This window comes from Xenopus laevis, chromosome 7S (genome assembly GCF_017654675.1).
Source record: "Xenopus laevis strain J_2021 chromosome 7S, Xenopus_laevis_v10.1, whole genome shotgun sequence".
NCBI classification, from domain to species: Eukaryota; Metazoa; Chordata; class Amphibia; order Anura; family Pipidae; genus Xenopus; species Xenopus laevis.
The window spans coordinates 100,548,107-100,563,447 of NC_054384.1; the positions used below are offsets into that span (position 1 = coordinate 100,548,107).

The window sequence follows — 15,341 nt, forward strand, 5'->3', positions numbered from 1 at the left end:
GACAAGCCCTGCTGTTTTTTGGGCACCCTCAAACCTTAGATCTTGTCTATTCCGAATGGGTTCAGCCCCTGATAGAACTTCCACTTTTCCCCAGCCCATTTAGTTGCTACTCATAACTGAACTGGGTGAGCTCTGCACTTTCAATGCAGGTGCAAAGCACAGCCAGACCAGGAACACGAGGGGTAAACTTTTGCAACTCTTAGGGCAGTGGCGGACATGGAGATATGTCGCCTGCGATTATTTATGCATGACTGTGGGCGACAAATCTCCTGAAAATGCATCTCCATTGGAAATCATGGAAATTGCTGGTTGTAACACCAACATATTACACCCGATAGTATACATAAGTCACCCGAAGTATCCTCCAGAGGCAAGTTCGGCAGACTTTGCAAGAATGAAGTGATGTGTTGATTTTACTGCCAGCGATGGCAATTATTTCCAACGGAGAGGCATTTTCGGGAGATTTGTCGCTTGCAGTCGTCCATTTTTATCACAGGTAAAAAAAGATCTCTCCGTCGGCAACTGCCATTAGTGCTCGGGCACTTGCATCCAGGGTTAGTAGTAAATGATCCCTGTAATATATAGCAACAGAAAATAGAGTATGAAATCGATCACTAAAAAGTCTGGTTTCATTTGCTAGTGTTTTAACTCTAGAAATGAGAAGTCAGAAATTAGAAAATATGTTATAAATGTATCTTAAGCATTGCCACTCTCTTACTGTGTCTGCAATATTAATATAGATTGGTATAAAGGAAAAAGTGCAGTGACACTTATTTGTACAAGTTTGAATAATGACACATAGGAAAATAAAATCCAGTAAAATCATATTAATTTTCCAAGGTAAAGGAACTTCTAAGTGCTAAGCTTCCTACGTGGCAACAGTCCTGCACGCAGCCCACTAAACTTCCCGAGCGAGCCCTGATGCTTGTGAAACAAACCGCCAGCCACACCACAGAGCCAGTCATCTCTGATCCGATGCCAAGCACAAAACCACTGGAGGTCCCCCCAGAGCTGGCACCTCTGTTAGGAGGAGGAGGCCTCAGTGTGAATAACGTAAGTGTTGAGAACCAAACTCTGTGAAACAAATATAGAACTGTCTTTCACACGCTCTACATTCATCATGAGTAAGCCTCGACCTCGGTTCAGCTGTTTGTGATATCAGGGCAAATGGTTGTTGGTTTCCAGCTCTATGTGACTGGCATAATAAGATGGGCACATTGCAATGACAAAGCTTCTATCCGGCTCATGCCAGTCTACAGCAATAACTTCAAACAGTTACTGTTTTTTTTAGAAAAGCCAAGACCAAACCAGTAAAATATAGACTTCCCAAGTTGACATTCTTTTAAGAACTTGTGTTCCATGAGCCTAAGATGTTTGAGATGATGGTATGAAAATTGTGTTTTGGGAATACTGTATATCCCCGCTGTACAGTTTTAGAGGAAATTGGGGCCGGGGAAAAGGGTGGGATGGATATATTGTTGTAGCAATAGAGAAAGTAAGTTGCTGTAAAAATCGTAGAGATGGATTTGGAGACCTCAACACTCCCTGATATGACAAAGATCATGACAGCAATATAGGGACACAATAGCTCACTTGGACTATTTCTTTTTCCTAACCTGATAATGGTAGCGGATGTCAGTGCAAGAAGTTCTCCCTCTTCCCAATGGAGAGACCCATCGCTCAAGAGGCTCACGTGATATGGGAAACTCTGCTCATATTGAGCCCCTATTGTTGACCCCAGTGGTTTCCTCACAACCTGCAACACCAGCGTCGCTCACGCCTCCAACTTTCAAGGCCAATGAGATGTATTTCTGTACCTTACCAATGCCACGCAAGCCATCTTCCGAGAATAGACTTGCCACTCTGGGTATGTACTCAAATTCTTATGTGTAGTAAGTAAGTCATGTACAAATCAAACCTTATTAATGGCCATGAGGGTTCATATGGGTACAATAGGCACTTACCAACACTGGTTCTCCTGCCTTGAACTACAATTTCCATATATATTGCAGCCTTTTAGAACAAATAACCCTAATTTTTTTAAGGAAAACTAAACCCTACAAATGAATATGGCTAGAACTGCTATATTTTATATACTGAATTATTGAACCAACTCATCAGAGTTTCCCATTTCGGATTTTGTTAGAAGTGTCTGTGACACTCACATGCTCAGTGGGCTCTGAGCAGCTGTTGAGAAGCTAAGCTTAAGGTGGCCATACACGGATAGATCCGCTCGTTTGGCGATGTCGCCAAACGAGCGGATCTCCCTCCGATATGCCCACCTTGAGGTGGGCAATATCGGGCTGATCCGATCGTGGGCCCTAGGGCCCAACGATCGGATCCTAGCGTTCGCCAAACGGGCGGTCGGATCGCGGGACCGCATCAACGAACAGATGCGGCCGCGATCCGACGGGATTTTTAACCCCATCCGATCGAGATCTGGCCGACTTTCGGCCAGATCTCGATCGGGGAAGCCCGTCGGGGGCCCCCATACACGGGCCAATAAGCTGCCGACTTGGTCTGTCGGCAGCTTTTATCGGCCCGTGTATGGCCACCTTTAGGGCTCGTCACTAATTATCCAGCAGAAAATTAGCTTCCCCTGTAATATAAGTTGATGCTACAGGGCTGAATATTAACTCTAATTATAATCTGAATTATTTTCTTATTAGCCTTATATTGTGTACCTTTATATTATATATATATATATATTGGTGGTTGCCTTGGGCTGGTGCAGAATACTAAAACATAATGTACAAAATTTCTGTCCTACTTCCTTACAATTTTTCTGTTTTTCTACAATACCTCTGTTTTATAAAAGCTGCCATACATGGAAAGACAAATGACCATATCTTTGCCCAGTTTGACCACCCACGTGGTTGGCCTAGCAGATCTTAGAGAGTTTAAAGGGCATGTAAAGTCTAAAATAGAATAAGGCTAGAAATGCTGTATTTTGTATACTAAATATAAACATGAACTTACTGCACCACAAGCCTAATCAAACAAATAATTTGTGCTTTCAAAGTTGGCTAGAGGGGGTCACCATATTGTAACTTTGTTAAACATCTTTGCAAGACTAAGACTGTGCACATGCTCAGTGTGGTCTGGGCTGCTTAGGGATCGTCATAAACAAAGCTGCTTGAGTTCTGCATGGCTGGGAAGTAAGGCGGGGGCTCCCCCAGCTGTTCATAAATATGATTGTTTCCCTGCAGAGTAGTTAGGGACCGTCTGCCAATTCCTATCCACAGCAGTAAATGAAGGGAGAATTTCACTGCATACAGTCGGGTTTCTTATAAAAACGGTACACATTTTTTAATTAAAGTATATTGGAGATAGGTTTCCTTTTCATTAAAGAAAGTAAAAATGGGATTTATTTTTTTTGAGCATAAAATAACTCCAGCACACGTAGCATGCTCAAGGGATTGCTCCCGTGTTTAATGTCAATCCAACAATACAACGTTTCGGGGGCGTGCCCCTTCGTCAGGGGGCACGCCCCCGAAACGTTGTATTGTTGGATTGACATTAAACACGGGAGCAATCCCTTGAGCATGCTACGTGTGCTGGAGTTATTTTATGCTCATTAATGTTGGAGGGGCCGTCCTCCTATACCCCAGGCACCGTACGTAATTATTGGGAGAGGCCAGGTGTGCGTGTGCGACTCCTTTGCCTAATCGTAATTTATTTTTTTTTGCCTTTACATTCCCTTTAATGGGAGGCCTGTCTGCGTACAAGCACATTCATCGTAAGAGTAATATCCTCAGATATCAATGAATATGGGCCCATACAAATCTTGCAAAGTCAAGTTGCATAGCAGGCAGCCATTGAGTTACTACATTGTGTTCCATTAGTTCTGGGTAAGCAGTGGGGCAGTATAAAACTTTAAAAAGTATTGTGTACAGACACCTGTAACCTGTGATAATTGTAGGGGCAATTACAGCATATGGGTACAGCAGTGCAATGGACCTTTAAGATGAGTTCTTGTTCTGGTTTCAGTGGAAAATAAGACCTTACCTCGGATCAGCCCGCTATCAGTACTGCCGCCTCGTGTAGAACGTCAGAGAGTGCAGGCAGTCTTCTCACACAATGCTGCAGAGAACAGCACCTTGCTCAATTTCAAGGAAGGGGATATCATCCTTCTGTTGGTTCCTGAAGCCAGAGATGGCTGGCACTACGGCGAGAATGAGGCTACAAAAATGTAAGTTACGCTCAGTTACTATAAGTGTGACCTATAGAGAACTGGAGAAGCTGGAGGACTGTGGCCTGGGTGGGGGAATCACATCTACGGGGTATTAGAAAGGATTTTTGTGGTCCCCAGCTTGCATTTATATAAGAGATTAGTGTGTCACATTTACAGATGGGGGGAGGAAAATGGCAAACCAGATATACATTATTATAGGCCTTGATTTTTGTTTAAGTGTGCCTGACTGGCAGCCGTATAAACCACATCACAAGACATTTTTGGAAAAAGATAGCTAGGGTTTCATTCTCATATTAACAGATGCCCTCTGGTGGACAACCTAATAACTGCAGTTAGTTCTTATGGATAGAATATATTGGACTTTCGAAAAAAGTAACACAGAAGGACTTGCTTACAAAATACATGGGGAAGGTACTGTGAGTTTTGCCCACAATGCACCCAGTCCAATTTTTTCTAAGTCCCAAAAAACGCTGGCATTTTTTCTTTCTTATGGGTGATAGGCTGAAAAAGATCGAACATTTTTTTGGTGCTCCCCTCCTTCCCCTCTACATTTCCTAACTCATGGCAACTTAACTATACAGTGGGCACAAGTGTAGGGCACAATAAAAATGTTATTTGCTGTTTTGAAGGTTTCCCAGGCTTGTGTAGTGCTGCTACATATACCTCCATTGTAACTTGAATTTGGCGCCGTATGCAAATTAACCATCGCTGGCATAACTTCGCTTTGCTTGGTGAATTAACGCTAGCGGAACTTCGCAACCTTGCGCTACCCCTGAGCGCAACTTCAGATTTTAGTGAATTTGCGTAGTGCTGGCGAAAATACGCCTGGCGAAGTGGACGCTGGCGCAACTACGAAGCTTAGTGAATTTGCCCCCATGAGTCAATTTGGAGTTGTTTGTAGCCTTGCTGACATTCAAGTTTTTTTTTCCGGGGGAGAAAAACTCAATTCGTACGAATCGAATTCGATTCGAGTTTTCGGGTCGTTTAAATTCGTCCAAGTTTAAAAAATTCTATTTTTTGTAATAAATGCTCCCAAGTTGAATTTCAAATTCATTCTAATTTAAGGGAGTCTTAAAAAAACTCGAAATTGAATTTGAAATTCGACACTTGATAAATGTGCCTTAAACAGTTTTATACTGCCATGCAGGCTTTAATGTTTTTGAAGTCTCAGAACGTCAGCGACCCCAACTGTCTATGCCGGGGGAGGGGTCTAAAATATAGATGGGGATCTACCAGTAGACCTTTAATCGGTGATCAGTAGATCTCATGACACTGTCAACAAACAACTTGTCTAAATCACCCTCCTGTTTCATTCTTTTCATTCAGATATGTATTATGTTAAGGTTACAAAAGAAATGGGTGTTTGTTAAATATAGCAATATACGTTTATTTTTCATGGAACTGAATGCTAATAATGTTTTATGGATGTCATGGGAAAACATGTTTTTTTCAAAACACATCAGTTAATAGTGCTGCTCCAGCCGAATTCTGCACTGAAATCCATTTTTCAAAAGAGCAAACAGATTTTGTTATATTCAATTTTGAAATCTGACATGGGGCTTGATATATTATCAATTTCCCAGCTGCCTCCAGTCATGTGACTTGTGCTCTGATAAACTTCAATCACTCTTTACTGCTGTAGTGCAAGTTGGAGTTATATCACCCACCTCCCCCCCCCCCCCAGCAGCCTAACCACAGAACAATGGGAAGGTAACGAGATAGCAGCACCCTAATACAAGATAACAGCTTCCTGGAAGAACTAAGAACAGAACTTAATAATAAAAGCCAAGTCCCACTGAGACTGATTCAGTTACATTAAGTAGGAGGAATAACAGCCTGCCAGAAAGTAAAAGGCACAAGTCACATGACTGGGGCAGCTGGGAAACTGACAAAATGTCTAGCCCCATGTCACATTTCAAAATTGAATATAAAAAAAAATCTGTTTGCTCTTTTGAGAAATGGATTTCAGTGCATAATTCTGAAGGAGCAGCACTATTAACTTATGTGTTTTGTAAAAAAACATGTTTTTCCATGACCGTATCCGTATAATAGTAGACCTCACATTAGTAAAGTATGGGCACTCTTGGTCAATGCACTTCCTCCACCAAAAGCATTCTATTAAGAGTCTAAAAATAAAAATTTCTGAGAAACAGCTAAAAATGAAAAAAAAGTATTATTATTTAAATTACGGATTGTAGTTAGAACTTTAAGTCAACTGCTAAAAATTGGCTGGGGATAGCTCATGCCACCTGCCTTGCTTTAGAACTATTCAGGTGCCTCCAGATCCACTTGTTTGAAGACTTGTTTGCTCAGTTTTTGCACCAAGTGATGTATCCAGAAAATAAATCCACATCAAACTGAGAATTTACACACAATAAGCACAAAAGTTACCTTGCAAGAACTGCCATATAAATCCTGCCTGAGTAGATATTAAATAGATTTAGGTACTCAAATCCAACATGTTCCTCTTCATTTTACAGAAATGCAATGAATTCTTATAAAGTTTCACTAAGTAGACAGGGAAGCCCTATTATAGTTTCACATGTGCTTCTTCCTCCTGGTTCTGTTTAATCTTAAATTATAGTTTATTGCCTGATAGATCCTTCCCATAATCTCAGCAAAGGATAATCACACTATACAGGCAAGATAGGCTATTTACGGCTAAGGATGTTTTTAATGGCATACAGTTATGGTCTCCATTGTGTTAAATATATGATAAATTATTTGTCTCAATAGGAAAGGCTGGTTTCCATTTTCGTATACTCGTCCCATTCCTCCAGCAGAGACCTCTGACAAATTCAACTCCAAGTAAGAGGTTTTTCTATTCTGTCTCTTTAAGTAGAGGGGACATGCATATCAGGCTTTAGTGTCCTGTTCTGGTTCAGTCTGGCAGACCTGTGCCTGACCTGGACCTGCTGACCTGCAACCCCCACCCACCACCCGCTGTGTTACCTAGACGCGCTACCCAACCGGGTAAGCAAATAGTTGACTTACTTTCTGACCTGGGAGCCGTGAAACCAGAAGTGATGTCCCTGTGAACCAGAAGTGATGCCATGCACAAGATGGGTAGGGGTAGAAATTTTGCCACAACCTCATTGGAGGATGGTAGGGACCAGTCCAGCACCTTAGCCGGGTACCCAGACGGGTTACCCATGGACTACCTGCACGATAAGGTAATCAGAACTTTCTGCCTAGAACCTGACCACTTTGCCTATAGTTCCCTATAGGACTCTATCAGGTGTCTCTCTAATATGTTGAGTTAATCTTCCTGTGACTTCACTGCATAGCGAAGCTGTTGTATTGGAAGCGCAAAAGCATTGATGTACTGGTGGTCATAATTAATAGGTTAATCTTCCCACCTACATAATATAATGTGTATGTGCGTCTTCTTCCAAACTTTTGGAGGCCACTTTTCACCTGATCTTGCTAGAAGAACTATGGGCAGGGTATGCCTAGTATAAAGGTTGGCCTAATATGTTCTTTGTGGGTTGGTTTACCCTGCAGCTTCCCACTGAGCAAACTGAACAGCAGCAGTACCGGGAAACTGGACAAAGTCGGGGTGACTCCGGCTGAAGCTGCCAGGATAGAAGCGGTTAGATACACACCTTCTCCTCGCACCAGCACTTTCCGACAAAGACCTTACAGCATGATCAGCCCGGACATGCTTCAGGTGAGATGCCACGGTACAGTTTAGCATTTATCCTGCCATCAGTCCCGCTTAGTCCATAACATTGCTGTTAGATAATATTCCATCTTTCTTAACTAAAAATAAATGCCCCCTACATAGCCCCGCCATTGCTGATTTGATAAAACCAAACTGCTCAGTGACAACCTGCTTATCTAGATTGTCAACTTTTGAGTACAACTTGTGTTCTGCATTTATTTCTCATTTTATGTTCTTGCTTCATACATTGTGAGGAACTATATAAATGCTTACATATACTGTTGAATGAGACCTCAAACAAGGAAAACTTCTGAGATATCTCTACTGACGTCCCAGGGATGATTTTATCGATATATATAACACAAGAGCCATGAGTATTTTGCAAATAATATTCTTCCAAATGGTGCTTAGTAATGTCCTGGGTTATAATTGGTGCTTAATGATATAATTTGTGTCACATGACTCTCTAAAACTTGTTTACTACCAAGAAAATGGGCCTTGTTGCAAAATATCAGGATTTTAGGAGACACAGACTCAGATTCCCACTGATCTTTCGGCCTCGTTCCTTTAGATCAGAGATCCCCAACCTATTTTTTTTTACCAGTGAGCCACATTCAAATGTAAAAAAATTTGGGGAGCAACAAAAGCATGAAAACATTTTCCTGGGGGTGCCAAATAATAGCTGTGATTGGCTATTGGTAGCCCATATTTGGACTGGCAGCCTACAGGAGGTTTTGTTTTGTTTGTTCTTTATGGAACCAAAACTTGCCTCCAAGCCAGGAATTCAAAAATAAGTACCTGCTTAGAGGCCACTGGGAGCATTATCCACGGTGTTAGTGAGCAACATGTTGAGCCACTGGTTGGGGATCACTTTTCTAGATGGTCATGGAACTCCTCTGTGTCTTCTGTAATATTTTTATATTTGTTGTATATTTTACAATAGGTGGTACATTATTCCCTTATCTCTTACCATCTCTTTAGAATGTGTTTACTTATTTGGGAATCTAATTTGGATATGTTTGTTTTCCAGTTAGCAAATGAATTTGGCAACCCAACTTTGTCGCCATCCAGGTGAGAGGCAAATTTCTTACTCAATGTTCAGCTGAGGAACTTTAATCTAGGACTGTGCTTGTCAGACTTTTTTGGTTCAAGCTGCCTTCGAAGGACCAAACATTGTTTAAGATTTTATGTAGCTCATAATAAGGTTATGAAACAGATATAGAAAAACATTGCCGTATCATATCAGTTATTTATCAATAGTCCAACATAATGTAGATGTCCTTTATAAAAACTGTGCATGTGACAGAAGACAAGCCATAGGATATCTCCGCTGAAGTCAAAGGCAGCCAAACCAGCCACCATCCACACTTTGCCCTTTTTTGAATGCTAGTTTGAAACCCATTCAAATAACCTTTAAATCTATGAGCAATGTTATCTTTGCTTTCTGTCCTTAAAGGTTTCCTATTGTGTCTGCCCTGCCAGATTCTTTGTATTAATGGGTTCCATATCATGTGCTTGATAAAGGGTTTTTATGGTGTTTTGTTGCTTAGAATTTCAGTATGAATAAGAAAGTGTCTCTTGGACAGATAAGAAGAGGACATGGTAGTCTCCAATCTCCATATGTGGTCTGAGCAACTTGACTTGATGGTGTCCTTTCAAATCTTAGCCTTTTAATCTTGAGTAGACCTCATGCATGGGGATTACATCTGCCTTAATCTCTAGTCTAGAAGGCTATTCCCCAGTAAAACACGTGCTCATCCAGAACCAATGAAGCTTTCTGTGGTTGCATGAAATGTGCCATTATGGATGGTTTATTTGGCTGTGCCTTTTGTCCTTTACTCTTTCTTTATATATTGCCAACTGGTTGTGTTGGTTGCTTTTGGATGGAAGTCTGAGATGGTAGTGTGTTTGGGGTGACTTTGGAACTCTCCTTGAAAAAGGCTTATAGCCTAAACGTCGAGGGTAATGCCGATGGCATTGTTATGTATTATATGAATTTTCTGATTATTTATCATTTTATAAATACACTTATTTGCAATACCACCTTGTTTGTGTGTGTAGTGTCCAAGCCCTCACTAGTAAATTTTACATATTTTGTTGCCTTGTATAGGGGCATGTTTTTTGGGCTTATTACACCTTAATTATATTAATTTGCTGATTGGTAACAATAGTTTACCCTGGTGGTCTAGTGGCTCCCGCCGCATGCTTCTTTCTGTCTCCAGGGCTGGTTTCTCTATGGCGCATGTGGTGCGCACTTCTGTTTGTTCCTTCTGAATTGTGTGGCCTTCCTTCTAAAATCCTTATTAAACAATTGTGCTCATCCAGAACTCTTGCTTGGCTTCTCTCCGATTAGTGGAGGGCTCCTCCCGAAGTGAAAGGCGGCTGCTACAGGCGGAAGCAGAGAAGTCCAGCATTTGTTCTGGATTTAGGGAGCCAATCGTGACAGCCCAGCAGTGATTAATATTTTTGTGTGACTTTGAAACATTCCAAATGGTTCTTCTGTACATCTAATGAAAGAACATGTGTCTACCATTTAATCATTGCTTCTGGTTCCCATGCAATTAAAGAGGACTTCTCTTCCAAGTCAGAACCAAAGGTTTGTAGTTCTGACAACTTGGCAGCTTTATATTCCTTTGCATCAGTTCATGTTGTTCGTTAATCTCTATGGGGCAAGTTTATTAAAGGATGAATTTTTGCCTCAGAGGGCTCCGAGCAACTTCATCAGATGTTAATTTGCAACACATACTCTTATTTATCAAAATGCAAAGTTATGTCTTGGCAGATGAATGCTGGCGAAGTTTCACCAGCGAAAATTCAACAGTGCAGGAATTTCTAAGTGGACTTTCTCTAGCCTTACTTTCTTCGTTAACACACTTACGCTAACGCTAACGTCACGGGTACATATAGATGATATATATGTTTTATTAGTGATGTTGGTGAAATTGCTTGAAACGGCTACTTGTTATTAAAAATGTCCAAGGAAGCAAAATAAAAACAAATTAGATCCTCTAATGTCCTAGAAAAATTTGCTTGGCAAAAGGGTGTGAAACTTCCTTAGTGCTGAGCTCTTTCACTAGCAAATTGTCCTCTTAGTAAATTGGCGATGTCCCTGCAAATGGCTGTTTTGGTGACTTTTCACTAGCGACGCCCACTTCGCCCTTTGGTAAGTTTGTCCCCATGTTTAGGGGCAGAATCAATGGGCATTAAGGTGGAGAAGGTGGAGTTTTTGTGTGCACTGGTTTAAGAGTGGAGGAGATATAACCCAATGTTTCTTGAACTTATTGAACTTATGGGATCTACTTTTGGCTAACCAAGCTGGATTTTATATATATATATATATATATATATATATATATATATATATATATATATATATATATATATATATATATATACTGAGAACTTTTTTCTGTCCTTTAGAAACAACCCATTTGCTCATGTCAAGCTGAAACGCACAGTGACCAATGACCGATCGGCGCCAGTCATCCAGTGACCTGAGGATTTGACGACCTACCTTGTCAGTCAAAGCGGCTTCAATGGAAAGTCAAGAAAAGGAATCAATGACCTTGTATTCCCAGTCCTGAATTCAAAGAGCTAATATAACCCAGGGATGGAATGGCTGCCGTTATGAACATACCTTTCACTCATTTGTACTGCGGATTGTTATTTTTACAGCGGACTTTTCTTCTCTGTTTAATGTGGATGGTGTGTTAGAGTCCGCTGGCTTGCAGTTAAAGGTGTACAGTGCGCTATATCATGCCAGTGGCTGCAGTTTGCAGATTTCAGGAAACCACCTCAACAGTATTAAAGGACAAATGGCTCTACTTTGATAAAAAAAAAGGAGACATAGAGAGGAGAGTTAGCCATGTGCATTTGCTTTAAGATCCCCTTTGTTGCTCTTGATCTTCCATTGTGCTGTAAATCCCATCATCAACAACCAGGTACAGAACCTGTTATCCAGAATGGATCTGGAGTTTTCCGGATAAAAAATCATACTGTAATTTAGATCTTCATACCTTAAGTCTACTAGAAAATCATTTAAACATTAAATAAGCCCAATAGGCTGGTTTTGCTTCCAATAACGATTAATTATATCTTAGTTGGGATTAAGTACAAGCAATTTTTTATTATTATAGAGAAAAAGTAATCATTTTTAAAAATGTAGATTATTTGGATAAAATTGAGTCTATGGGAGACAGTCTTTCTGTATTTTGGATAATGAGGTTCCGGATAATGGATCCCATACCTGTACTTGAATTTTTTACATGGTGTTCTACCAGCACAACAATCCAGCTAATTTCAGTGGGAAATGGCTGTAGTGTAGTCCTCAAGTACAACAAGCTTCAGCTTCATGTCTCTATAAACTTGGTTGGCCCTTCCCCTACTGAATGTCGGTGGCATTGCACATGCCTAGTGTGTTCTGCTCTGTTATTGGTGCTTTGTAGGGAAGAAAACACCAGTACACATTAATTTTCAATGTAAAAGGGCTCATGTACCTCCAGGCTAATACACCAGTTTATGATTAAGGTACAGTATATTTATTTTTTAGTCCTATCAGAACTTTAACAGCCTTTAATCTTATCCAGTCTGAGACTAGATCATTTTTGTTTACTTACATTTTCCCTTTTGATAAAAATTGAGAGTGTTATTTGTTTAAATTCCCTAAAGGGAAAGCAAACCATAAATACTAGCAATAATTAACTTTTTTTCTGTGAATTTGTTGAAAGAAACCCATGGCCAACATATTTATCTCCCTTTAATTAAAGTGTAACTACCTCGAAAATGAAAAATATAAGCTTCATCATACTAAAATAAGAAACTTTCTAAATACAATCAATTAAAAAATCATGTACATTATTCCTCTTTCAGCATCTGTTTCTCTTCATTCTGTCTTCATTCAGGAGTTGAGTGTCAGATGAATGATCCAATATATCTTATAGGGGGGATGTAGAAGATGTATTAGAGCTCACTCTATTAAAATCACCAGACATCATGTCTCTCTACATGCAGAATTTGTGCAAAAGGCAGTTAATTTGTTAGATTTTGTTTGTACTGGAATCAGTTATTTGAGTGAGCTCTAATACATCTGCTAGGAAAGGAAGCCCTCCCTATAAGATATATTGGATCTAACTGTCAATGAATATCTGACACCCAACTGCTGCATGAAGAGAGAATGAAGAGAAACAGATGCTGAGAGAGGAATAGTGAAAATAATATTTCAGAAACAATGCAGAATTTTTAATTGATTGTATTTAGAAAGTTTCTTATTTCAGTATGATGAAGCTTATATTACATTTACATTTTTGCAATAGTCCCCTTTAATGAAGAAGTCTCTTTAAAAGATTCCAACTACAAGTTGCAACCACTCAAGTACATCTCCTTGTCCTCCTGCTGTGCTGGGCTGTTGGAAACAGTTTGCCACTCTATTGGAATAAAATGTTTCCTCCAAGGCCAGTGCAACAAAGGGAAGTAAAGCTTTCACTTATGGCATTGTAAACCCTTAATTCATTTCAATGGTGCGCCTGCAGGTCCAGGTGATTGCCACTGAATTGAATTACACAATACATGGTGAATATAAAAAATGGTGACCTAAAAGGTAAAATATGTAGTTTAGATATTCCAGAAAAGAAACTCTAAGCTTCAGGTCTCAGATGATGGAAGCCATGATTAATTAGACAGTATCACCTGACTTGTGTCGCCCCATCACAGCAGCCATGATGTATTTTTTTTTGTGTTTGCACAATCCAGCTCATACTAAAGAAAACCATTTAATCCAATAGATTTTAAGACCTTGAGACCTTCACCTCCTTAGTATTATTTGTTCATTTGCTTAAAATATATACAAACCAGCTCCCTTTAAATGTTTCCTTTTAAGACCTTTTTTCCCCGCTTAAAGGCATTTTCTCTACAGAGTGTGAGCATTTTGATCAAATGGGGGTATTTATAAGTGGCTGAGGTCATGGAATTATATAATCTGCCTGCAAGTCAGGATTGATTCTGAATTGTAAATATGTATGATTCTGAATTGTATGTACTGGAAGAAATTAGCCTGTTGAATTAATGAGTGAGTCCTAAGGAAACATAAGTGTAAATATAATTGTAAGAGATATAAGGATGTCAGATAATAAGGGCTATAGCACAAAGTGGGGGTCCAAATGGGGGGCAGGAGTAAAGATGCCTGAATTCCTCCAGTAACACTATACACCCTGCCCTGTATGTAGTAAAGGGCCCCTAGTGTGTTGGCAAAAGCTCCAGGGATTGCAGTGATTGACTTCTTGTTGACGCTCAAGAACCTTCCAGATCTAGAACTACTCACGGCACCACCCTCTGTGGGTAATGAGAAGAAATTCGACTGTGTTCCCCATACCCCTTACAGGCTACTAAAATACTGAAGTTGGTATCCATCTTTGTATTAATATTTCTATTAGGGATGAACCAGTCCGCTATTTTAGATTCAGTCAAACCCCCAAATACGTTCCGAAAGATTCAGTCGAATACAGAATTCAGTTCGGCCGGGCAGAAGGATTTGGCCGAATCCTGCTGGAAAAGGACGAATCCTGGATTCGGTGCATCCCTAATTTCTATTAAGAAAAATTAACTTTGACTGTTATGTAGAATCTGGTATTCTAACACAATTTGCAATTGCTCTTTATTTTTAATATTAATATTTTTAATAAAAAAACTGGTTGTTGGGGTCTCACATATATAGAAAGATAAATGATATCAATGATAAGAATACAACTCTAGCCTTAAAATAATTTACTGTCTGTTTTCCCAGTGTTGCTTGTTCCCATTAACCACAAAGAATATTAAAGAGCATAAGAGAAGTCATTCCAAACATACAAAATAGAAAAATAAAGACCAATTGTAGAAGAATATACATGTCTACATTCTAACATACCCTCTAACATGATCACGGTCAACTCCAAGCACTGTGCAGTGGGAAGGAACAGTTCGTTTCAAGGCTAAACTTTTTCACCTTCAAGTTGTCCATGTTAACCATTGGCAATGTTCAAGTTAACCAGTGGCACTGGACAGGCAAAGGCTGTGGTGTGAGAAACTCAAATGACTGAATGAATCTGCATTGCGAGTAACAGAAAGGAATAGCAAGTTGTTGATTGACTGTTGAAGAATATGTTGAGATGAGAGGGCAGATAATGAGAAGAGGGCACTCTAACGCAAAAGCACCACTTGATCACATTGATAGCACATACATGGGTTTGGCATTCAGGAACATCCAACTGACTGTCATGAGCTGGGCCATACATACACTGGCTGTCAACTTTTGACCAACTTGCCAGCTTATTGAGCCATGTTTCAGGGATTGGTTGCATTTTGATTGGGAAGGCTGTAATTTTGGCAAGGAACATATAAAGCAACCCTCTCCAAACATGTCTTCTTCATGACCTCATTGTTGGTCAAGTGGAAACAAACTCAAACCAGCCCCTTAGGTTGTCATAATTTCCAAAGCTCTGCTTATTT

The 15,341-nt window shown here is 40.0% G+C and overlaps 1 protein-coding gene across 1 annotated transcript in view; it reads left to right on the forward strand.

Annotated features, from left to right (window-relative positions):
- The window catches only part of LOC108697814 (brain-specific angiogenesis inhibitor 1-associated protein 2), a 62,903-nt gene extending 51,000 nt beyond the window's left edge, over nt 1–11,903 (forward strand). Inside the window, exons 8-14 of the mRNA XM_018228246.2 lie at nt 841–1,053; nt 1,630–1,867; nt 3,991–4,192; nt 6,932–7,003; nt 7,700–7,865; nt 8,890–8,930; nt 11,280–11,903. Coding sequence (XP_018083735.1) covers nt 841–1,053; nt 1,630–1,867; nt 3,991–4,192; nt 6,932–7,003; nt 7,700–7,865; nt 8,890–8,930; nt 11,280–11,352 — 1,005 coding nt within the window. The 3' untranslated portion in view covers nt 11,353–11,903. The remainder of the gene's footprint in view (nt 1–840; nt 1,054–1,629; nt 1,868–3,990; nt 4,193–6,931; nt 7,004–7,699; nt 7,866–8,889; nt 8,931–11,279) is intronic.
- The last annotated feature ends 3,438 nt before the right edge of the window (nt 11,904–15,341 follow it).